Genomic DNA, 23,506 nt, shown 5'->3' on the forward strand with positions numbered 1-23,506 from the left:
ATAAATGCTGTTTAACACGTGTGTTCGGGTGTTCCAACAATGCTCCTTTTTCAGAGCCCGTTTTTTTAATTACTTAAAAAATATTTGAAAATTAATTGTATTTAACTAGATATTTTAATTTTTTGATCCATCTTATATTATCAAATTGATGAAATTAAAAAAAAATTCTTCAGAATTAAACAAATTTAAAAGCGTTCGTCGCTACAATTGTAGATAATTTTCGGCGCACGCATTGCACCGTTTTCAAAAGTGATGCGCATCAGTGATGTCTGCTAGATAACCTCGTGGTGCATCATCTGTGTTACGAAGTTTTAGACATTTCAAAAGTAAACATTCCATTTGAAAATAAGACATAATTCGTAAAGAAAAAATAAAGAAAACATGGAACGTATTATTGAGCAACAAGTGAATTACTTAAACTCTTGTAAATCTTGCTTAAGAACAAAAGATGGGAAAGGAGCCGGCCTCTTGAATATGCTTTTATCGTGAGTGTTTTTACAATTATTTCATTGAATATAACCAGCATTTGATCAATTTTTTAATCAACAATGTTTGTGTATCTAGACAAGCCTGTAGAGGAAAAGTGCCCAATAGTCGACTGCCAAAGGAAGAATATGGACCTAAAAATATGTGTGAATATTGTGGTTGTTTATGGTCCCAGAGTCAGCCAAAAGTCAGAATTATCTCTGGAAAAAAACCTTCAAAATCCATATTGAAAATTATAAAAGCCAAAGAATCGAATAAACCCATATCCAAGATTCAAAAATCTTTGATGAAAAAGGCTTTGAAGAATAAAAAGCAGACTGTGGCGATGACATGCAATGTGTGTTTGAAAACCACAAAAATCTATTCCCATAGACCAGACAAAGTAAAAGCCAAAAAAGAAAAGATCGAGGAGTCCGTTGTTCTACAATCGAGCAAGAAAAAAAAGAAAAAGAAGGATAAAACAGCAGGTTTGAATTTATCAGGCATTCTGCCATCTCCATCTCCATTGCCATTAGAAGAAGTGAAAAAACCTTTACCTCCAAAACAGAACAATGGACAAACACCCTTACAAAAAATTAGAGCAATAAATTTACTTAAGGCAAAGGAAGTTAAAAATCTGAAAGACAAAGGAAAAAAGAAATCAGTAGGAAAAAGTTTGAACGATTTTCTCAAAGAAATTTATTAACTTCGTAGCATAGACTAAGAAAAAATCTTTGCAGATGTTTATATCTACAAATTATGGTTTATATATATAATATATATATCTTAAAAATACTTCTTACACTTAGGAACAATTACAATGAATAAAGTAGGCAGCTCGGTGAATATCACTAATCTTCATAAGAACTTGACAATATAATTAACGTAGATTAATAAATCTTGAATGCTTGTTGTGTTATTCCAGAGGAATTTCTTTGCGCACAGTCTAGAAACAGAAATGACTCTTGTTACTACTACTACTAGTTTAAGAAAAAAACAAATCCAACACACTGATTCCAAGCGTTTAATGATAAAAAATGATTGCAGGCAAGAGCGAAAGAAGAAAACAAACCAAAGAAAAGAGCAATCGCCAGTTATAAAAAGCGCACTCTCGTTGTTGCTTGTGTGTTATTACTTTTGTTCGTTTGGCATTAATGAAAAAACAAAACAAAAATCACCTGAATGCAGGCGTCGAGGTAATCTTGCTCGGACATGTGGTAGCTTTTGGCGGGCGGCACTTTTCCCCGGCGGCGCAGCTCCTGCTTGGCATCCGTCAAATCGAATATCGCCACAGGGTCGAGCCTCCTCTTGAGCACCAGGCCCGCCAGGTACTCGACGTAGTGCTGCCTGCGGGGGAAAAGATACGCACGCGCGCAAAACACCACCAAAAAAATTAGTTCAAAACTAGTTTTTATAAAGCTTGCTTATATATGTATTAAAAAAAAAAAAAAATACCTCGAGCAGGTCCTGCCGGTACTCGACGGGATCGCGTCCGTACCAATTGCCCGGTAGCTTTTTACCAGCGCGAAGGACCAGAGTCTCGAGGTCGTCTGTCGTGAGCAGACTCAGGGGTTCTAGCAAGTCGCGGCGAATTTTACCCACCAAATACTCGATGTAATGGACTCTACAGAAAGGGTAGTACGCATTGGAGGAATTATCGAGGCTTACTTTCGGCCTTCCATTGAATTATTTGTATTCAAAATTTTATTGCTCGAACCGAAGTTACTTTTCGACGTGATCGAAATGTTTTAATTCATGTACATATAGTTTAAGTTTATATTTAGTTTATAAAATAGTGTAACCTTTGTTTTTTATGTAAATAAATATTCAAAAAATGTTTGTACTTCAACCGATTTAACGAATTTATTTAATTGAAAAATTTCCTGTTTGTCAAGACTCGACTAGAGTAAAATAGCTAGTTTTCAGACACTTTATAAAAATTTTTCTAATTTTTTCATTTATACAGCTTGCTTATTCACTTTGACTTTATTAAAAATATACCATTTAATTAGAAAAATTATTAGAGGACACTTTTCGGACACCAATTCTTCAGCTAATGCTCAATTTTGTATCAGCTGTAAGATATATCAATCCTCAAAAAAAAAGAATTATCAATGTCTAATATTAGAACTTAAAATGTCAACTTTTGTGATAACTCACAATGAATATTATTTATAATTTTTTTCTCAAATCGATCGACGATCGAAATTTCAACTGGCAGCGTCCGATCACTGTGCAATTTTACCCTAGTACACACCGACATCCAACAAAACTATAATCGAAGCCTTTACCTGCACAGACCGGCGTGGCTCTCGGGCACGTCGTTGCCGCAGATGGCGTCCACCATGCCCGCGGGCGTCTCCTTCTGCAGCTGGACCCGGCATCTGCGTGGGCCGCTCGGGCCCGCCGTGTCGAAGGCCACCTCGTGCTCCCTGAGCAGCTTCTGGAGCTGCTGGGGCTCCTTGTCGCGCAGATAGAAGAGGCAGTTGCGCGGATGATGGGCGTGCAGGCCGAGCTTGGCACAGTAGGGCGAGACGCCGCACTTGGCGCCCATGACGAAGCGACGGCCGCAGCCGCAGCAGAACTCGTACTTGCACTGGGTGCAGGTGAAGTGCATGCAGCCTGCGATAATCGATCGATTTTAATGTTTGCGAAAATCGGTTTATTTTATAAGAGACGCACTCACCCCCTCGCGAGAGCGAATACTTGAATTTGCACTTGGGACAGTCGATGCCGTTGTCCCTCAAATGCTGGGCCAGGCCCTTTTCCTGATTGTCCGGGTCGTTCTCGTCCTTCCAGGCCGCGAACTGCTCGCAGTCGATACCCTCGTGTTGCTTCTCCCACTTGATTACAAAACAATTTTTTTATTATTCGAGTTTGTCAATTTATAACAGAGTTGCAAAATGTTAAATTACTTTCAGAATTTAATTCATAATTAAGACTTCAAAAATTACTTTTTAATTCTTACACCGAAAATGGTATATTTTGCACCTAGGGAGTGAAAAATATACTATTTAGAGGCAAACCTAGGTGAAAATATGTAAGATCTGACTCCAGATCTGGCATCAAATTTGGTATAAGGTCTGACTAATGTACGGCAGATCTGTCATCAGATCTGACATCAGATCTAACGTCAGATCTGAAGTGACTGTATTGCTTTTAATTAATTAAACAATAAGTTTATTAATAATTAAAATTGTATAAGAAATTTAGTTATATTTAATGATCTGATATAAGTTCTGATGTCGATTATCGAATACAAGATCTGGAATCAGATCTTACATACTATTTTCACCTGGGGAACAATTAAATTGCTCGGAAAGTTTTGTTTTTGACAGGATGTTTCGTTTAAAACTAAAAAGTAGTTTTTACATTTTTATAATTAATTATCTTCGCAAATCTGTCTCATAGTCGACGGATATACACGTACCGGTTTTCGACAAGAGGCACAAGTGACCGACTTGCAGTCCGGGCATATCAATCTCTTGTGGGTCGGATCGGCGTAGAATCCGCTCGAGCACTGCACGCACCACTTGAAATTCGGATCCTGCATCAATGTACGATCTCTTAACTTGCGCTGAAACAGCTCGTGCACCGGCGGATCCAGCAGACTCTTCAGCTGTATGTCCAGATGGCTGAAGTACTCGAGTACGGCGTCCTCGTCCGCGGCGTCGACTAGATCCGGCTGCTTGCAGAACGGACAGACGGCGTCGGCGATGCTGCGGTCGCTTATCTGCACGGTGAAGTAGTTCTTGGCGCAGCCGACGCAGCAGCGATGCTCGCACCTCAGCATCGACATCATCTCGTTCATGGGGAAGCGGCCCGTGCACAGCTCGCACTCCTGCTGGAGAAAGGCCAGGGCGGCCTCGACGCTCGGGCACTGACGGCAGGCGTTCAAGGCCTCGGCCTCGGTGAACTTCAGCGCGAGCAGATTCGCCGCGATCTCGGCCTCGGCGTACCTCGTGACTCGGCCCTCGGCTAGCAATCGTCGGGCTACTCTCTGCAAAATTTGAACGAGAAAATATGGGCCTGGCCTCATTATGCGAAGCTTTGGAAAGTTTTACTCGAGATTATTTACAAAAGGTGTGGTCAATTTCGATTTTCCGAGAGGTACACATAAAACACATGAAGGGGGGTACTTGCAAGACTTATCGAGTTTCGAATACATTTTCTTTTTTTTTTCAGATATTTCAGGTATAGTACAATGCATCAAAAACAATGAAAAAAACAAAACTTTAAGATTTCAGACAAGTGACAATCCAAAGATCAATGCTTCGAAAAACTTTTTCTAATACTTGTATGGGGTTAAATAAATGTCTCGTAATTGTCAAAAAAACATGTTATTTGTGTATTTTGAAAAACAACCAAACATGTACTTTTTGATTAGAATCTCACATTTACGTGTTTACCCAATAAATCCCTATCTCAATTGTTCTTTTAATGTTGTTTTCTTACTTTATTGATCGCACAACAAAAGACATTTGAAAAATATGGCGATGCAGATGACAAATATAATTATTAAATAAAAAACAATGTACTTTGAAAATATCGGTATGTTCAATTATCACTTTTATGAAATCTATTAGTATTTTATGATACCGGCTCGAATGACGAGATATCGAAAGGTGAAAATGATCATGACCATGCCAACATTGAATATTAAAAAACATGGAATTTACAACGTACCAACGTCTATAATCGAGCTCCTGACATGAACGTTTTAATTTATGATCATTGAATAATTGATTCGTCGACGGGTTAATTAATATCTAATTTCATGAAAATGATTTGTTGAAAATGACAATTTTTAGTTTGATGATAATTAACTACGAGTGATTCGCGTGATAAGCATTACACATTTTTTCTCTTTATCGATCAAAAAAATGAGGCGACGAACGATAAAAATGACGAATAGGAAATGACATCGTTAGTTGTACTGCATTATCGCATAATACCCACCTTTTGCGTGTCCTATTAATAAATACATAATGACGATTATAAAAAGCTCATGAGAGTTAAAAATGTTGAAAGATGAAACAGCCTGTGTATATACCTACGCAATGAGTTTTGTTTATTACATGCTGGCTCATAAGCAATCGCATTGACTAAAGGAAACGGGGGATGTGTCGATGAAAACGTCGACGGGGTTACATACATATAATTTTTTCACAATCGTCAAATCAATATTTCGTATCTAATAAAATCAGTCAGATCTTTTGAAAAAGTTTGGTTGGCTCGAGCTCTTTTTGTAGACATTGGTCTGTGTCTGGTTGGTAGGAGGAAGACTTGAGAGTTTTTTTTTTTTTGGTAACAATCTACTGACCTCCCGTTCGGTCGTGGGAGACAGGTCCTTTTGAATACTGGCAGCCAACGACCTGCTGCCGCTGTGACCGCTGCTCGTCGTGGACGGCTCCCTCTTGTGCTCTCCTCGCTTGTATCTCGGCGGCGGCCGACCCTCGAACTGTTCTATGTAGCTGGCTACAATTGAAAATCGCTTTTTGGGCTTCGTTGTTTTGGGGGACGCGTTTAACTCGTCGCGATCTTTTGTACTTTTTTCGTTCGCACTGTCGAGCGTGTCTGAATGATTCACATTTGCCGTTGCTGGTGCTAATGCCGCTGCTTCGTTATCCGCACTCGCCTCCTCCCGCTCTTGGCCCTCGTGAATCTGTTCCGAGCTGCTCTTGCTGGAATCGTCGTTGGACGTGCGAAAGTCGGACAGTTCGGCTTTGATCCGGTTCAGGGTGTTCTCCAACATTTGCTCGACGTTCGTCGAGTCCAGGGAACCCGATGACGTTTCTTCGTCGTCGATGTCTTCTTCGTTTTCCTCGTCGTCGACGCTCAAGTCTTCGATGCCGTCCGATTCGGTGCTGTAGTGCACGTCGTCTTCCGGCGATTCTTCGGTGTATTCGCTTTCGCTCGATCTTCTTTCTTCGGAGCCACTGGCACTTGGTACGCTCAATTCGATGTCGTCGCCTTCGCTTTCGTCGCTCTCTTGCATTTCATCGATTTCTAATTCATCATCGTCCTCATCTTCATCCTCATCAATTTCTGATTCTTCTTCTTCATATTCATCTTCTTCAACTCTATTTACTTCTCTGCACAATTCTTCATCTATGGTGGGTGACTTATTTTCTACTTTTTCAGGCACTAATTCTGCTTTTTCGGTTTGTTTCTCTTCTTCTTTTATTTCCTCTGTAACTGATTCATTTTCTTTACAAAATTCTTGATCATCCTTCACGTTCTGTTGAAAAATTGTGTTTTCAGTGTAAATTATCGCTTGATTGAGTTCACAGCATTTTAAATTGTCAATATCGGTTTCGCACTCTCTCATTATTGTTTCTTTTTCATCCGATACTTCAACACAGTTTTCTGATAAATTTTCTGCCATAAAAGTGTTTAGCTCATTGCATTCCAATTTATCTGCAACAATTTTACATTCTGATAAACTGTTTGATTCTTCGTATTCTGTCTGAATTTCAGATTTTGTAAGCTGATCGTTATTTTTGCAATCAACACTATCACTCAATTCATTACATGTTGTCAAATTTTCAGCAGGTAAATCTTCTTGAGGACTATTTATGCATACAAAAGGATCGGAATTTTTCGTTTCGATCATTTTCGAAGTCAAATTTTGCACCTCTTCGTCAACCTGTTTATCTTTCATCGCTTCATATTCATAAATATTTTTGATGGTGTCTTGATACTTCAAACATTCGTCATTCGCAATTATTTTTATCGATTCTAAATTCTGCTTTTGACAAAGAATCTCCTCTTTTTCGCATACATCCTCGCAGTCCATCAAAATGTCGCATTCTAAAGTTTCGATAATTTCCTGCGATTTATTCATAACTTTGCAATTCGAAGTGTCAATCAAGTCATTATTTATAACGATATTGTTAAGGAAATTTTTCGACTCGATTTCCAAATCTCGGTTATTTTTTTTGAGATACTTACTTACCGGACGTCTAGAGTCCTTTAGTACTGGTATCTTTGAAAGATAGAACATTTTTTTATTTCTCTCCAAATTATGCAATTTGTTGTGAATCAAATTATTGATGTTATGAATCTTGAGCTTATTCAATGAATTTTTCATCGGCGAATATCCTTGATTTATTTGCTCTTTACAAGTATTCACAACCGCCAACACCTTTTTATTATTCTTTATGTTAAAGTTATTTATTCTCGGAATCTTACTCAAATTTTTATTTTGCTCGTGATTCTGTTTGACGGGTAAAATTTTCAACGTCATCTTGTTCGGCAACGTTTGCGACTTAGGCGGAGTTTTTGTCTTCGAGTAGGTATTTTTGGGAACGACTATATTCTTCTTCGCGATCTTAAACGGAGATTTCCTGCCGACTATGACCTTTTTAGGCGGCGACTTGGGCCGTACTCTGTTGAACGATTTTTCCGGCGGCGGACGCGCTTGACTCTTGATGATCGACACTTTGACGCGTTGAACGTTTGGTTTTTTTACTACCACGTTGGTAGCGGTCGATTTCACAACGTCTTTTTTTGTCGGAGTCGGCTTCGCTATTTCTTTCTCGGTGCAAAAATCTTCTTTGGCGTCGTAAAATTCGGAATCTTTGATCTTATCGTCGTTGGCGTCTTTCTCCAACGATTTTACGGTGATCGGCGGTGCGGCATTTTTCACGGCTACCGTAGGCGGTTCGGAAATTTTCAGCTCAAAAATTTGGATTTTTTCAGTGCAAATAGGCTGGAAAGATGTTTTTCCATGTATCAACGGGTTTATCGGGCAGCAATTGCTCTCGTTTTTCTTATTGAGCTTATTTTCCATAATTACCTGCAAATCGACATCGTTATTATTCTCACTTTCAGGGCATTTTCTCTTTTCAACGCTATCGCTTTTTACGAGTTTCTGCTTATCATCATCGACTCCGTTAGATTTCTTCATTTTTTCAACGGTCAATACTTCTTCCACTGATTGTTTCGACGGCGACAGAGTCAGTACCGCATTGGTGGCCACTATATGAGACGTCGACTGAGATTCCGAAGATTTGCTGATGGACGAGTCTTCATGATGCGATATTATCGAGGACGCGCTGAGCGTAGAATCGTTGCTGACGTTCCTACTGATGGACTTTCGATTGTTTTTAGGCGCTCGATGCGACGATACGTTGTCGAGCGCATCGTCGTAAACTGAGCAGTATTCTTCGGACGACAGACTGTCGCTTTTGTTGAGAGTTTCCGGGGTATCGTGGGTAGATTTGGGATTAGGCTCGCTGTACGAAATATCGTTACTTATCTCAGGCTTCGTTTTTTGAGTCGAATCGATGTCGGGTAAGCGAGAATAGCTCTCGTAAGAGAGGGTGGCCGTTTGAGACTCTTGAATGCGAATGGTGCTCACCGGTTTGCTAGGGGTCACGTCGACTCGAGCGATGGTTTGTAAAATAGGTTTTTCTGAAAAATGAACTTCCTTCGAAGGCTCCATTACATCGACAACTTGTTGTTGAGGTTCTGGATAATCGTCTTGCTGCACGTCGACGACGGGTTCCGAATTTTTCGTATCATCGATTTTGGCCGTATCATTTGTACTAGGTGAATCCGAGCTATCTATTACTTCTGGGAGTTTTTCTACAACTACCGATTCAACTTCGACTTTTACGATATCGTGTTTTACATTAATCTCATTTTTCTCGTTTTTCTCATTCGTATCGATTGTAGCTCGATCGAAGGATTGACTCTTCACTTCCTCGATTTTATCTTCATCCTCGTTACCTCGAACGATATTCTCCTCCGGCTCGACTTCGACTTTTTCGATATTTTCAACGGTCTCCACAGCTTGCGCGGGAACATCAGCGGCAGCAGTTACCGATAAAGAATCACCGACGTCTGCGATCGATTTTACTTGAGTCGACTCAAGCGTACCACGAGCCACGGCTTCTCGCTTCGTGGTCTGCTGCTGCTGCTGTTGTTCCTTTGGAGTCAGCATCTCAATGGCAGCCGAGATCTGATCGATCAGCTGCTCGGGCAGCATCTTCATGGCGGTCATGATTTGTTTCACGGCCACGGGATGATGTTTCGACGATTTCACGCTTTCCACCTGCTGCTGTTGCTGCGTTTTGTCGTCGGCATGTTTCTCATCCTCTTGGTCAATCGTATTATTACTTTCTTTCTCGATCGTTTCGGCAATCTCTGCCTTCTCCTCGTTTACGTTCGAATCTTTCTCGTCCTTCCCCGCGATACTTACATTTTCTGCGTCAGTCACCACCGAATCATCATCACGTTTCTCCGATTCATTCTCGTCGACTTTCAATTCTACATTTTCGTAAAGTTGATCGTCGACTTTATCGGCGTCTTTCTTACTCTTAGCCGCCTTCTCCGTATCAATTTTCACGGCCAACTTCATCAGTTCTCTCTCGAGCCTCTCCGAGGCCTCCTTCAGCAGCTCGACCTCGTCCCTGAGCTTCGGCGACTGATTGATCGTGTGCGCGACCTTTTGTACGTCGGTGATCGCTCTCTGTTTTACTGAAGAGCTACTTGTAGCTTCCGATCGAGCCTGAAAGTCCGAATTTACACTCGAGACCGTCGAGGGATTTACCTGTGTCATCGCCTCCTTATCGTCGATCGCGGGCGAGCCGAGGGTGGTTACGAGTTGTTTAGCCGGTGCTGCTGCTGCTGTCACTGCTGTTGATGCTTGGTTCGATGATTCTGAAGCCGAAATCGCAACTGTTAACGAGAAATTCGATTTACATTAATTGTTTTATGCATATTCACGAGTATCGATAGAAAGAAAAACCTGTAGATGCTGCTGGCGGTGCCTCTTCGTTCTCGACTCCGGTCGGGGGTCCCCAGATTCTCATTAGAAACGGTTTCAGCTGGTCTTTCTGCAACTCCAGCAGTGCCGCTTCTTCGTTGCCATTATTGTTGTTCAAAGCCGCCACTACACTTTGTAGATTGAAGTTTCCCTTCGCCATGATCGTTTGACACTGAAAATCGAGAAATAATTACAATAACAACACGAATCATTGACAATAGGCGAGCCCGTGAGTGTCTGCACGCCTCGAAACAATCGAAAATCATCATAACCAAGATAAACATCGTCTATACCTTTCTCTGCCTCAGCTGAATGGCACTGGCCACGGCTATCCAGGGATCGCCCTTGGCCGCCCTCAGCACCTCCTTGGCCTCGTGCGAGCTCAGCACGCCGACGTCGTTGAAGCCGTTGTTATTGTCGGCACCGGCGGCGAGCTCTCGGCCGCGCGTCGTCGCCAGTATCTGCACGGTCTCGACGAGATGCGGCCACTGCTGCTGCAGCCAGTCCAGCGGATTTCGCGGCGATTGATGCACGGCCACCTGGATATCGTCCGCGGAGAAGCCCCTGAGCTCGGCCTCGCGCAGAACCTCGACCAGAGGCTCGTAGTCTTGCCGCGTGATAGATGCTTGCTGTTGTTGTTGTTGTTGTTGTTGTTGGAATAGTAGGGGATTGCTGGCGCTGGTGATGGAGTCGCGCTCGTACAAGCGGGGTAGGCTGCTCTCCTGGGGGAGATAAAAAAAATGATTAGCTTTCTTGACTTCGTGATCAATGATCGGTCGAGACCCTGTTAAAAAAACGCGATTCGCCTCGAAATTATTCAGCTCGATTTAAAAGAGTATTTAAAATAGGTGCGCTTGGAATTTTATTGAAAATAAATTTTCTTTATTCGAGGTGTTTGATTTTCAAATAAAAATCGAGCTGAGTTTATCAAACAAAATATAGAGATGCACTCACTCTGTTGCGATAGAACTGATGCAGCGACGAGAGCGAGTCGCACCTGCCGACCATCACCTGGCGATGATGTTGATGATGATCATCCGGCCTCAGAGATCCGATCGCCAGGGCGTGCTGCTGCTGCAGTTGTCGCACGTTGTAAGCGTCATCGATGATCATGCCGTTGTTGACGTTATTATTATTATTGTTCAGCACGGCGAATCTGTTTTCGTTGACTTCCTACGATCATTTTCAACGTTACATGTATATTTATTTTTGTTTTGAGTTTTTAATACGTACTTCCGAGTCTTCGATATCTTGAAACTTCGTTGAGCTTTTTGCTCTCGCTAGGGGTACTGCCGCTCGATGAGGCTGCTCGTCTTGTTCTTTCAATAGTTTCGGATCTTCGTAAGTCTGTACATAAATAAATGTTATACTCATTATTTACAATCAATTTTTGCAAATAAAAGTCACAAAACAATTTTAATACGTCAAAAGGCATTAATAATGGAAGACATTTTATTCGAGTCTTTTGTTAAAAAATACCTCGTGTATGTTATTTTCACTCACTTGTGTCGATATGCTTTGTGGGGGTGGTGACGTGCCCGTAGAAACACTCGTGCTCTTTACCTTTCCCTCGCTCTTCGAAGTCAATTCGTTGCTCGACGACACCACCTTCTCCTCCTCCTGCGTCGGCGTGCCGATCGAGTCGGTCGTCGTGCCACCCGAAGAACATTTCTCCAGTTTAATCTCGCCGTTCGCTTTGCCAGTGGTCTTGATTTCCTTGCTACCGTCGTCTAATTTTTTTTCAGTCTTCTTATTGCTAGGAGTTTCCACGGTTACTTTTTCCGTCGACTCGCTGGAGGACTCGAGCTGGACGAGATTCAACGGGGAGGTGCCTCTCGACGTGCTGCGAGCTTTCGAGCTGGACTTGTGGCTCGTGGATCCGGACTCGTCCGTCTCGGTCACTTGAGAGTCGTCCACGACTTCGGACGACTTGTTCTGATCGTCGCTCGTTACGTCGACGTCTGCAAAACGAAAAGACACGAGGTTCGTACTATTGAAAATATTATTTATGCATTTTTTTTTGTTACTTGAGATACTGTTATGTGTACGTAGAAAATATACATTAGGTCGAGTATTGTAAAAATATATTAATGCAAGTTGCCGAACTATCTTAACAGTGGTGCGATAACATTTTAAAAAGTTTTCTAGTTGTGCCCGAATAAAGGAGAAAATGAAAAGCATTTACTGAATTTGTTCAACGGTTAAAAACCCATGCTGAATTAGTGCTAGCATGACATTAATCTCAATGTTTATTTCATGTTTCTCAAATTTCAGTTTTAAACTTTGAAATTCGTTTTTTTCACAAACGTGCACTACTTATGTAAAATTTTTTGGACGGATTTTCTGATATGAGTACTCGCCATCTAGCGGTGAAATCTGTCTTTAATTATTGTTGAATTTTCATACACTTTTGATATAGTTAACGCAGCAAACAAGTCAATTAGTATTAAAACATTAATTTTAGTTAAAAACTTTCAAAACTGGGTAGAGATTTGAATGTTGCTTTATAAATAGTGTATATGTGATCACATAATCATGCGTTTTTTGTGTAGTTTATGTAGAACAATAAATTAGTTTCAATTTCATACGAAGATTTCAGGCAAAACTGCATTAAAGTAAAAGTTTTTCGACGGTGTGAATTTTCACGTCTTATCTCGAATCTCAATTGGAATGTGAAATAAGTTTATTGAATCTAAATTTCAAATGAAAATTATAGATATTTTTCATATGATTAAGCTTTATTATCTTCAAGTTCGATTTATTGAATTTTTCATTCATTTACAAGTGAAAATAAAAATATAAAATAATTCATTCGGTGATGATAAAAACATGAAAAAAATATTGATTGATTGACCATTAAATAAAACAGTCGAATTCATAGAGATAATTCTTATACATAAGAAACTATAATTTTACAACATTTTTATTTCAAATTAAAATTTTTAATAATTTTAAAATATAAAATTCAGTGCTATTTTTCATTTTGTTATTATTTACACAGTTTGAAATAAAAGAAATATTTTCAGTCAAAAAATTTTTAAAATGCACGGTCTTGATAGAAATATCGTGACCTAAGTGAATGGCGTTTTTATCGAAAGTACACATTTTTGAGTTCTGTACTATCATTGGCTAATTAAAAAACTTCAGTGTAACAAATTTGTCGTTTCGGAGTGAAATAGAGTAAAGGCAGAGAATATCGTTGTGATTTTGATGAAAAAAATTGCTACTGACAAAGCACAGAATTTGTTAATCACTTCTAGTCGAGTATTTATCTTGATATCATAGATTAAAAATCATTCAAATGAAAGGATGCTTTTTTAAAAATAATAAACACATAAAGCGATGGAAAAACTACAGGTTCAATTGCATGCCTCTACCCCAATTCATCTGAAAAGTTGCAACCTTAAGATTCTCATTAAAAAAATTGTTCAAAGTAACATAAACTAACATCTTTAATTTTGTAAACGTTGATCGCACAAATCACATCTATCTACGCGTGTTCTACGATCGCTGAGTTTTATTGTTAAATTTCGTGCCGAAGGAAAAGCTGATTTTTCTTCTCGGTCTACCTGTGGCTTTGGTATCGCCGTTGCTGCCTCCGGTGCTGTTGCCGTTGCTCCCTCCGTTGCTCGCCTGAGTCAGCAGCTTGAGTTTGGCCAGGCTGCTGCGCGTCTCCTCGTCGTCCTCGTCGTCGGATTTTCGGGGCGGCGGCAGGGCCGACGCCTTGGTCTTGCAGCAGACCGCGCATATCTTGTCCTTGGGGTCGTTGAGGAAGGTGCAGTGCTCGCAGGGCCACTCGCCGTTCATGAGCTATAAATCATCGATTTTCATTCAATTGAAATTATCGAATTTCAAGCTTACAGCGATGAATTTACCTCCGACATCAGATCCTGATTGCTCTTGCTCGACGTGGAATCGGGGCTGCGTTTGGTGCCGTTGCGCTGCTTACTACCGTCGCTCGTAGGCGATATCGGCGGCTTCTTCTCCTGCTGACGCTGTTTTTCGCCATTGCTCGTGGCTCTGCTGTGCTTCGACGGGGAAGTCGTGGATCGTTTTTCCGGGGTGGGCGAGCGCAGCTTCGACTTTTCGCGCGAGTTCGATTCGGGAGTGAAGGATCTCGACTTTCGATTACTGTCTTGACCGCTGCTGCCTCGCCGAGACTCTTGCGTCGACGATCTTTTGTTGCTCTTTTCAGAATTATTGTCTCTACGCAATTTCGAGCAAATTAGAATTACACAAATAGCTTTATAAGTTAAATTATAAGAAAATAGTGAAAATCGACCGACCTTGTACTTCGCGAAGACTGCTCGAGTCCGTCCGACTCGTCGTAGGATGAAAATCGGCCGGTCCTCGCCGATCCCGATCTCCTCCTACCGCCATCCACCCTCTCCTCCGAATTGCCTCGCTGTCTAGCCTCGTTCGCTGCCGCTGCCTCTCTACCGTACGCGGACGCGGTCGACTTTCTGCTCCCGTAAGACCTGGGCAGTGTACCGGCTCTGTCGGCGGCCGTCGTTGTTGCTCTCCTCTGCCGTTGATGATCGTTGTAATCCTCGGACGAGCTCGTGACTTTGGTCGTCGGATCCCTGTAGGGCGTGGCCGAGTCGTCGGTGCTCTGGCCGCTGAGCAGCTGCTGACGCTGAAACTGGCGCTCCTCGCTGTCCGCGCGGCCGTTGCCTCGACCGCTGCTGTGCTGGTGTCTGCTGCGGCCCGATCTGAGCGAACTCACGGAGCGACGATCGTCCTCCAGGTCGACGGCGTTGTTGTTGCCGTTGGGAGCGAAGTGATGGGCGATCCATTGCTCCTCGAAACCGTTGATACGGTCCTCGGATCGCCAGCTATACGTGTAACGGATGAATGAATGTGAAAATTTAATTATTGAGTCCTACATAGACGAGAATATGAAACGAGAAGACCATGCATTGACATATAAATACACTTATTTTCGCTGTACCACTTGCGGTTTTACGGATAATCGCGTACTCGCCATCTAGTGGCGGAGACTGGCTTTAATCAACGAACGCAAAAGATCAGTATTGGAAACATTGATTTTCAATGAAAATGCCTTGCTTACTGCTTAGGGTATAGAATGAAATGTTTCTGGTTCGTTGTGGCATTAAGTGTAATGTGCATGATTGCCTTTTCATGTATTTTTCTTTATTTCAAAAAGCAAAAATATCAAAATATTTTAACTCTGTTTTGACTTATACAATTACTTTCGTTTTGCCACTTGTAGATTTACAAATATCTGTTCTCGCCATCTAGCGGTCTAGAGTCTGTCTTTAATTATGACTGATCAAAGAAATTAACGTAAAAATAAGATCAGTTTTGAACCATCAATTCTCAATTAAAATGTCTAAATGTGAGCATAGAATTAAATTCTTGTAATTATTAAATATAATGCATGGCAATGCACACATTTTTATCGTGATTCATATAAAAAAGTAAATCAGTACCGATACATTAATTGTCATCGAAGATTTCATGTAAAATCGATTACTAATACCAAACTCTATTAAATTTATTTTCGAAACAGCGTATACCTTTTCCTGCTTCTTCCCAGCTCGTCCTGATAGTAAGCCTTGTTACTACTGGCCTTGGACCTCGAACCGCTGCCGATACTGTCTCTGCGCCCAACCGCCGCCGACGAGTTGTACTGGTGGGTCCTGGAGCAACGCGACATCCTGTCGTCCAAGTCGGACTCGTCCGAGTCCTCGAACGAGGCGTCCGACGGCGAGCTCGTCGTGTTGTTGTTGTTGTTGTTGTTGCTGCTGCCGCGCCTCAGTCTCGAGCGATTCGAGGCGGTGGATTTGCGCGACTTGACGGAGGGCGACGGGGACGGCGCCTTGGACCTACGTCCGGACCGGGTGCTGCGCGCCGGACTGTGATTTCTCGACTGCGAGCGATACTGATACTGGGGGATGCCCCCGGGATAATGAGGGCCACCGGGATAGGGAGACACCGGCACCCCCGGATAGGCGGAAGCGGGCGGCCAGGCGTGATTCAGACTCATGCTGGAGCCGCCGAAGCCACCTTGGCCAGCTGCCACTTGGGAAGAGTGAGGATCCCAGGGATTGGGATACCACATCATCGGGTTGTTGTTGCTCATCTGCGCCACGGACTGGGCCTGATGCATGTTGGGCTGCCACATCATGCTGTGCAGATTGGCCGAGGTCAGGTCGCAGACGCTCGCCGACTGGTGATGCTGCTGCTGCATCGGCCGCATGAAGTGCGACTGCTGCTGCGGCGGGGGAGGGTGCGGGGGCGGCGGTGGCGAGCCCACGCTCAGAGGCCTCGAGATCGGCTCGTGGGGATCGGGTCGGCCTCGGGCTGCCTGTCGACTCGCGTCCTGAGCCCGCATCGCCTCCTGGTATCTTCGGTATCTTTCCTGGGGGGAGAGCACACAGAGGTGTAACGCACGTGATTCGAGAGTAACACGAGCCAATCGCTTTTATATACCTGTAAGCTCGTCATTCTATCGGGATTATTGAGGCTGTTGTCGGGTGTAGGGAATGGCTGGGAGCCCATCGTGCCCGAGCTCGGGTGAACGAAATGCTGCTGCTGATGATGATGATTCGGACTGGTCGGTAAGTTCGGTAAAGGTCTGTTGAGATTCGTCAGAGACGCGCGTTTCAGACTCGCCGATTTGTCCATACAGTTGGGAAATTGTGGAGGCTGCGAATTGAAATTGCGTTCGCAAAAAATAGTTCGTCACGAGAATTCGTAAAAGAGTCTCTATAAATCTACTCCCGCGAAACCCATTGAGTTTTAATTTTAATTGATTTTAAAATTCGTAAACCAACGCATAATGTTTAAAAAAATATAAAATCACATTCACTGCCAAGGAAAAATTTTGAATTCGACAGAAATATATATTTTTGACAATAGTATTATTGCACACGAGAGACAAAAGGAAGATGTTAATAAAGGATTGCAGTGAATACGACAAACATTTTTTTATAGACATCATCGTGTATTGAACAGTCAAAATTTTCCATATACATTGTATGTCATATAATGTTAATAAAAGTAACAAAGTAACATCCAATACATCACATGCTCGATGAAAACGTAGTCTACTATGAGTACAATAATTATATCTACTCCAAACTAAAATAGAACGAAATCTGAAGTCTGCAATTGAGTTCATTCAATTACCAAAAGTGGTTGTTTATGTTTATAATAAACTTTACCCCTATGTATGTTAAGTTCAAACAATTCACAATCGCAATTATGTATTAATTATCAACGGTGTAATGATTAAATTAATCTCGATTTGTTTAAATGCAGTTGCATACAAATTCATTCATGAGAAAAAACCTCAATTAACCCATTAACGACCAAAATGCTCGACTTTTTTTGTTGGTTTTCGCAGCGATTTTTTTTTGTAGTTTGAGGCCTCCAAAAAGTTTGGTATAGACCTATTTCGATGTAAAATTTAATGTCCTTTCAGAAACTGAGCTCAAAATTTCGATTCTTTGCGTAATAAAAAAAGTTATGGCTACTTATACGAAAAAAAAACGTAAAATTTTTTGCAAAAAATCAAGTTTTCGCTTTTTTTCACCATGTTACCGTTAAGAAATCACGATATAAATATGATCAGAGATGATCACGACTATCAAAGTATCTCAGAGAATTTTTATGGAATTTTTGAACTCCTTTTCAAACTTTGGTTTTTTGCACTTTTTCTCTAAATTCAGTAGTTTTCGAGTAAAAATGAGTTATGTTTTATACGAATATAAATTGTTTTTTGTTTGAAGTAGTGGTTCGAAAATTCCATAAAAATTCCCTGAGATACTTTGATAGTTGTGATCACCCCTGATCATATTTATATCGTGATTCCCTAACGGTAACACGGTGAAAAAAAATCAAAAACTTGATTTTTTGCAAAAAATTCTACGTTTTTTTTCGTATAAGTAGCCATAACTTTTTTATTACGCAAAGAATCGAAATTTTGAGCTCAGTTTCTGAAAGGGCATTAAATTTTACATCGAAATAGGTCCATGTGAAACTTTTTGGAGGCCTCAAACTACAAAAAAAATCGCTGTAAAAACCAACAAAAAATCAAGCAGTTTGGTCGTTAATGGGTTAATGCAATTAATCTGATGCATTTCAAGACGTCACGTAATGGATTATCAACGGAGTCAGATGTATAAAGTAAATGCTATACTTAATCTCGTTAAAATTTTTTTTTACGCGTTCCAAGATAGTGAGAAATGTTGCATCATTTGATATGATTTTGAGTCGTACACACCACAAATTTTAGAATTTTTCAACGTACTATAATACGAGTAGTCCATAAACAAAAACAAAATAGAAAAAATAGCGCAACAGTTTTTCTTTTCTCTAAAAAGCTCTCAATCTCAACGATATATATTGCACAGAGTCGGTGTCAGTGTACTCTGCAGCCTACCTGATTGCCTCTTCCTCGATTTCTTCTCGGCGGTGGCACGGGCGGCGGCGTGCCCAAATCGCCTTTCGGCGGTAGGGGTGGTTTGATCTGTTGATGTAGATGATGATTATTTTGTCGGCCATTCTCGTGGGATATTACCGCTGGTGGCGGCGGTGTGGTTTTGACGGGGAAAGACGTCGTCGACGACGATGCCGACGATCGTCTTCGAGTATGATTCCGTCGCTTGGGGTGCTTGTGATTGGCCTCGTCGCAGCTGTCGCAGAACTCGCTTTTACAGCCGTCGCAGTAGACGGAGACGCGATCGCAGCCGCACAAGCTGCACTTGACGCTCGAAAAGGAGGAGGACGATGACGAACCGTGGCCGTTCGATGTGTCGTTGTTGTTTCCTGCGGAGGGTAACGGAACGCAAAAAAAAATCAATGATAGGGTCAGGCTTGAAATTCTTAACGTTTCATGGCTAGTTTTTGGCCGTCGAAAAACTGAAATGGATTTCTTAAAGTTGTATCCTCGAAAAAAATAAATGTTTATTATCACAACGAAGAAACTAAATTTGCTTTCTTTTTGCTTTTACTTATGCGGTTATTTTTACTTTTTCACTTGCAGATTTGGAAATAAGAATAGTCGCCAACTAGCGGTGAAAGCTTAAAGTGGAGAAAAAATGGCCAAAAACAAGCCAATCATACAATTTGAATCTTTTTAAACGGTAATTGTTGAGCATCGATCTTACTGCTCGAGGCTTTGGACTGGCCGTTGAGACCGTGACTCGGAATTTTCCCATTGCTGCTTCGATCGTTGTTGCGGTTGGCCGTCCAAACGTCCGTCGTCTGGTTGAGTCGAGGCGCGGACATCGTCGCAGACGACGACGACGAGGGGGGAGGAAATTCGATGACTTCGTAGTCCGGCTCGGCGCCGTCGACGGAGGACGAGTTCGTGGGTGGTGGCACCTTCGGGGGTGTCGGCAGACGACACGTGTCTCTTTTTTGAGAGTGCTGCTGCTGCTGCTGGTCAGATTTCTTTTGTGCCTGACATGAAAAAAAAAGAAAACTCGTAGAACACTAGCTGCGATGCTCAAAAGCCGTGGATCGACTTTTTACGCGATGCACGTATATCGCCGAGCGCAAAACTTTCGAGCCTCGAGCGCATAGAAAATTGATTATATTATTAATAGATATTAAATAGCGCAGGTGCCTCTGAGCGCGTTCAAGTTTCACGCTCTTCTATTATTGGTGCATGTATATTGGCCGGACGACGACGAGGGAAACTCACCATGAGCCAGTGGGGCATGGAGCGAGCCATTCGCAGCCGCGTCGACGGATTGGAAATGGACATCGGCCGCCATCTGTCTGCCGCGCCTCCGGGATTTTGCTGAAAATGTCATTTTTTATGTGTTTGTCAAAAACTTGATAGACTTGTAATTGATATGTGCGTGTGTGTCTTAAACGCGAGCGAATCGCGACTCTCCACGGGGGCCAATGAATTCTTCTTCTATATGCTTACAAAAATATTTGAGAAAATATGGTCGAAGCGTGAACTAGATTTTCCTCGAATCGTCGTCCGACGACGACGACAACGACGTCACGGCGTAATTTTACCCTCGTCGACGCGGACGAGAGGGAGCCGCGGCTAATGGTGTCGAATTTAGTTTAGTCTATAATATATAGAGAATATCGCGATCATCGGCTGTGCTGCTCGCAGCGCAGCGCGACCAGTTCATTGCACCTTACGTTATATTATATATCCGCGGAGGTGCCGATTTTGTGCGCTCGCATCTCGATCAGCGCACCGAATGTTTCGGAAGGTGCGTCATGTATAAAACACGCGCGAGACGCTCGAGAGAGAGAGGCAGCTCCGAGCATCGATCGATCAACGTCACCGCAATAACGGCGCAAACGATCGCAAGCTCATCGAACCCGTGCATTATATATCATGGTATAGGTGTAGGTACCAGGCTGCGCGCCACCGATGTTCAGAAATACACGCGTCGGAGCCGATTTACTGCGCGCGTCCAGTTTTACCTCGGGCTACTCTTCTCTCGTTCGTGCTCTTGGGCAAACAATTGCTTGACTTGATAAAAAAAAAAAAAAAAATTGATATCTTGCCCATTGGATGATGACTATGTAGACAAGGTTTCGCTTGCAGCTCTTCGTGGCAGCTTGTCAACGCGAGCGTACGCTTATACACGCGATAATTAGATCTAGTCTTTGCGGATACGTCTACTTATCGTCGAAAATTGAGGAAATTCGAAGTCGAGCATTTCGTAGTGGCTATTTTTCGAAGTCGAGTAATCTAGTTGAGAGACAGAAAGTTGGCTGCAGGCGCACAGTAGTAGCACCTACTGTTTCCCGGACGCATTTGCGCGAACGACTAAAATTGTTCGATATTACGCTACATAGAGAATCTATTATACTCCTGATCGCGATTACGTGAGCGCGACAGATACAGAGAGAGAGAAAGAGTCATGGATCTTTGTGCCTAGCATCTTTGAAGTTTTTGGCTTTGCGCAATCACAATCATCGAGAGACTAGCTACACACGCAGCAGCAGCAGCCCTCTAGAAAAGCTCGCTGCGCTGCAGCTACGAGCTTCGTTTTTATAGGTCATTAGCCGCGCTAATATTTCGCCCGCGTCTCTCATCGGCTCGGCGGCGCAGGCCACAAGAGAGCAAGAGAGCTGAGAGCACTTGAATTGCTCTACAATGAGAGGTCTATTTTTTGGCATTCTTATATACATCCCTATATAACAGAGGCAAGGGCCAGCTTGCTACTACTGTAACTACTATACTGCATTGCGAGTCGCGCGCGAAAAAGGCAAAAATGGAATGGTCGTCGTCGTCGGCCATTGCCAACGGTATACGTGTGCCGTAAGTTCCGCGCAATCTCAACTCTCGCTCTATTTTATTTAGCTTAGTAGGTAGAGTGTGGCTTATTTTTAACGAAAATACATTTGACGCAGGCACAGCAGGCAGGCAGGCGACGCACTCGCGCATATATACGAGTGCTCAGAGAGCTTGAACTCACGCGACGATGCTACACGACAAGCCTATAACGTATCATCAACATTGCACCCAAGTCACAGTCAGCGCAGTACGGAGCTTGACATTGGCCTGTCTTGAAAAAAAATGTTTTTCTTTTCACTATTCATTTTACATACGAAACGTAAACGTTCGACATGGACAGGAGCTTTCACCAAACTAATAATTATGTTCGTGTGAACTTTCATCGATGAGATGAGAAAGTCGAAACGATTTTCTTGAAAGTTAATCAAGGAATGCGAATTGTTTACATGGGCAAAGGCTTAAACAAACTCATCGGTTGCATGATAGGATCAATAGGATGGCGAAATCTTTAAGCAAAGTGAGAAAATTTTATTTTCAGACGCGGAAATACCTACATGGGTCGCGTGCATCGATACCTATACATAAGAGCCGAGCACACGAAGAGGAAAAACAAAATCCTCTCAGTCGGGTAAGTTGTAACAACAAAAGCTCTCTATGCGCGTATATATTTAAACTGCCGGACATTGAAAAAGAAAGTGAAAATTCGATGCTGTCAGGAGCTTGCAAGCGCATGGATCGTCCGCTCGGCGAGCACATCGGTTTTCGGTTTATATTTAAACGCTCATCTCTCTCCAAGTGCGTGCCGCATAGTTTTGTACGAGCCTCGGGAATGAACGAGTCGGTCGAGTGTTTTGGTCCAGGGGGTCCCAAGTGCCAGGCCCACCGAAGCTCGATGTTTCGTTAAGAAGCTGTGTGACTCGTCGAGGGGGTCGCAAGAGGCGTAAAAGCCGCGCGCATGTGTGCGTCCGGTAGCATCGTAGTCAAAATACTCACACTCATGAGAGATCAGTTGGGGGACTGCGCTGATCGGGCCGGGGGATCGACCTCTTTGCGGGGGTTGTCGTCGTCGTTGTCGTCGTCGAGCGCGCACAACTATACAGTCAAGAGGCACAGCAGCAACAGCAGCAGCAGCAGCAGTGGCACAACACGCGTGCGAGCGAATTTTTTTTATTCACTCCACTCTCTACACAGCGGCTATATAAAAAAAAGCTCCACTATGAAAATTATGAGGAAAAAGTGTCGCGTCCGATTCGAGATGGTGTTGAGGTGCGCGCGCGTCGAGCACTGCAGCAGCATCGAGCCACGGGCGAATCGAGGAAGATCGTGTCCGCTCGCTCGCTCTCTATGTATAAGATATGTGTGCTTTGCGAGATGAGCAGCAGCAGCAGCAGTTATTTTGGTCAGTCTCGACTGCGACGTGCACGTAGAAGCTATGCTGCTGTAGTCCGTCGAGCAGCGAATCGCCGGCATCACCTCTTACATCTTTCTCTCTCTCGGAGGCAAGGGGGTGGAGGGGAATTAAAGCTCCAGAGGGAGGCAAAATATAGCCCGCCGATCTGCCCTCCTCCTCCTCGTTCTTCGCCCCGCACGAAGCGCAGCGCACTGTACACGAGTGGCGAGGAAAATTGGCTGGCGGATCGAAATCCGGAGCGATCGTTTCCGTATTATAGCGAGCGTGGCAGCGAGCTTATAATGTCGCGCTTTTCTTTATAGTTATTCAGAGTTCCGGAGAGCATTTCTCGATGCGCGACTAAACGCGTCAATTTCTCCTGACCGATTGAGAAAATCGCACAATTGCGGGCGAAAGTTATTGAGATGAGTTTCTCTCTCGTTAGATGATTCACGATGCGCAATAAATGCATTTTGTTCTTTAAGCTGTCTATAGTTCGACAGTCAAATTTTCAATTAAATTTTCAAAACATCAAACACATTCGGTAGAAGTTTACGAAAAGCTCGATCGAAAATTGGATTTTACGATAAATTTGTGAAAAAAGTAATAATTGCAAGTGCGTCAAGCTAAT

At 42.7% G+C, this 23,506-nt stretch overlaps 2 protein-coding genes across 2 annotated transcripts; one reads left to right on the forward strand and one right to left on the reverse strand.

Moving 5' to 3' along the window:
* Positions 1 to 138: 138 nt before the first annotated feature.
* LOC106649442 lies at positions 139 to 1,335 on the forward strand. Its single transcript, XM_014366860.1, has 2 exons — positions 139 to 485; positions 565 to 1,335. Exons 1-2 carry the CDS (start codon positions 382 to 384, stop codon positions 1,169 to 1,171), a joined length of 711 nt encoding a protein of 236 aa, XP_014222346.1. The 5' UTR covers positions 139 to 381; the 3' UTR covers positions 1,172 to 1,335.
* LOC106649329 lies at positions 1,330 to 22,664 on the reverse strand. Its single transcript, XM_014366688.2, has 21 exons — positions 22,479 to 22,664; positions 19,917 to 20,015; positions 19,378 to 19,672; positions 18,651 to 19,036; positions 16,697 to 16,912; positions 15,781 to 16,625; positions 14,527 to 15,075; positions 14,116 to 14,446; positions 13,810 to 14,050; positions 11,744 to 12,201; positions 11,474 to 11,587; positions 11,195 to 11,413; positions 10,534 to 10,962; positions 10,223 to 10,412; positions 5,789 to 10,152; positions 3,896 to 4,465; positions 3,152 to 3,308; positions 2,757 to 3,087; positions 1,964 to 2,089; positions 1,644 to 1,812; positions 1,330 to 1,411 (listed from the first exon to the last, which is right to left on the reverse strand). Exons 1-21 carry the CDS (start codon positions 22,482 to 22,484, stop codon positions 1,382 to 1,384), a joined length of 10,125 nt encoding a protein of 3,374 aa, XP_014222174.1. The 5' UTR covers positions 22,485 to 22,664; the 3' UTR covers positions 1,330 to 1,381.
* Between the last annotated feature and the right edge of the window lie 842 nt (positions 22,665 to 23,506).

The sequence above is a fragment of the Trichogramma pretiosum genome, unplaced genomic scaffold (assembly GCF_000599845.2).
Source record: "Trichogramma pretiosum strain Unisexual culture from Peru unplaced genomic scaffold, Tpre_2.0 scaffold9, whole genome shotgun sequence".
Classification (NCBI taxonomy): domain Eukaryota; kingdom Metazoa; phylum Arthropoda; class Insecta; order Hymenoptera; family Trichogrammatidae; genus Trichogramma; species Trichogramma pretiosum.

Excerpts from the sequence above, each read along its gene's own strand:
- LOC106649442 (XM_014366860.1), top strand. The coding sequence starts at position 382 with ATGGAACGTATTATTGAGCAACAAGTGAATTACTTAAACTCTTGTAAA. Across the intron at positions 486-564 it reads CTCTTGAATATGCTTTTATC|ACAAGCCTGTAGAGGAAAAG; the intron begins GTGAGTGTTTTT and ends TTGTGTATCTAG.
- LOC106649329 (XM_014366688.2), bottom strand. Across the intron at positions 19,037-19,377 it reads CCAGTCCAAAGCCTCGAGCA|GAAACAACAACGACACATCG; the intron begins GTAAGATCGATG and ends TACCCTCCGCAG. Across the intron at positions 16,626-16,696 it reads ATAGAATGACGAGCTTACAG|GAAAGATACCGAAGATACCA; the intron begins GTATATAAAAGC and ends CTCTCCCCCCAG.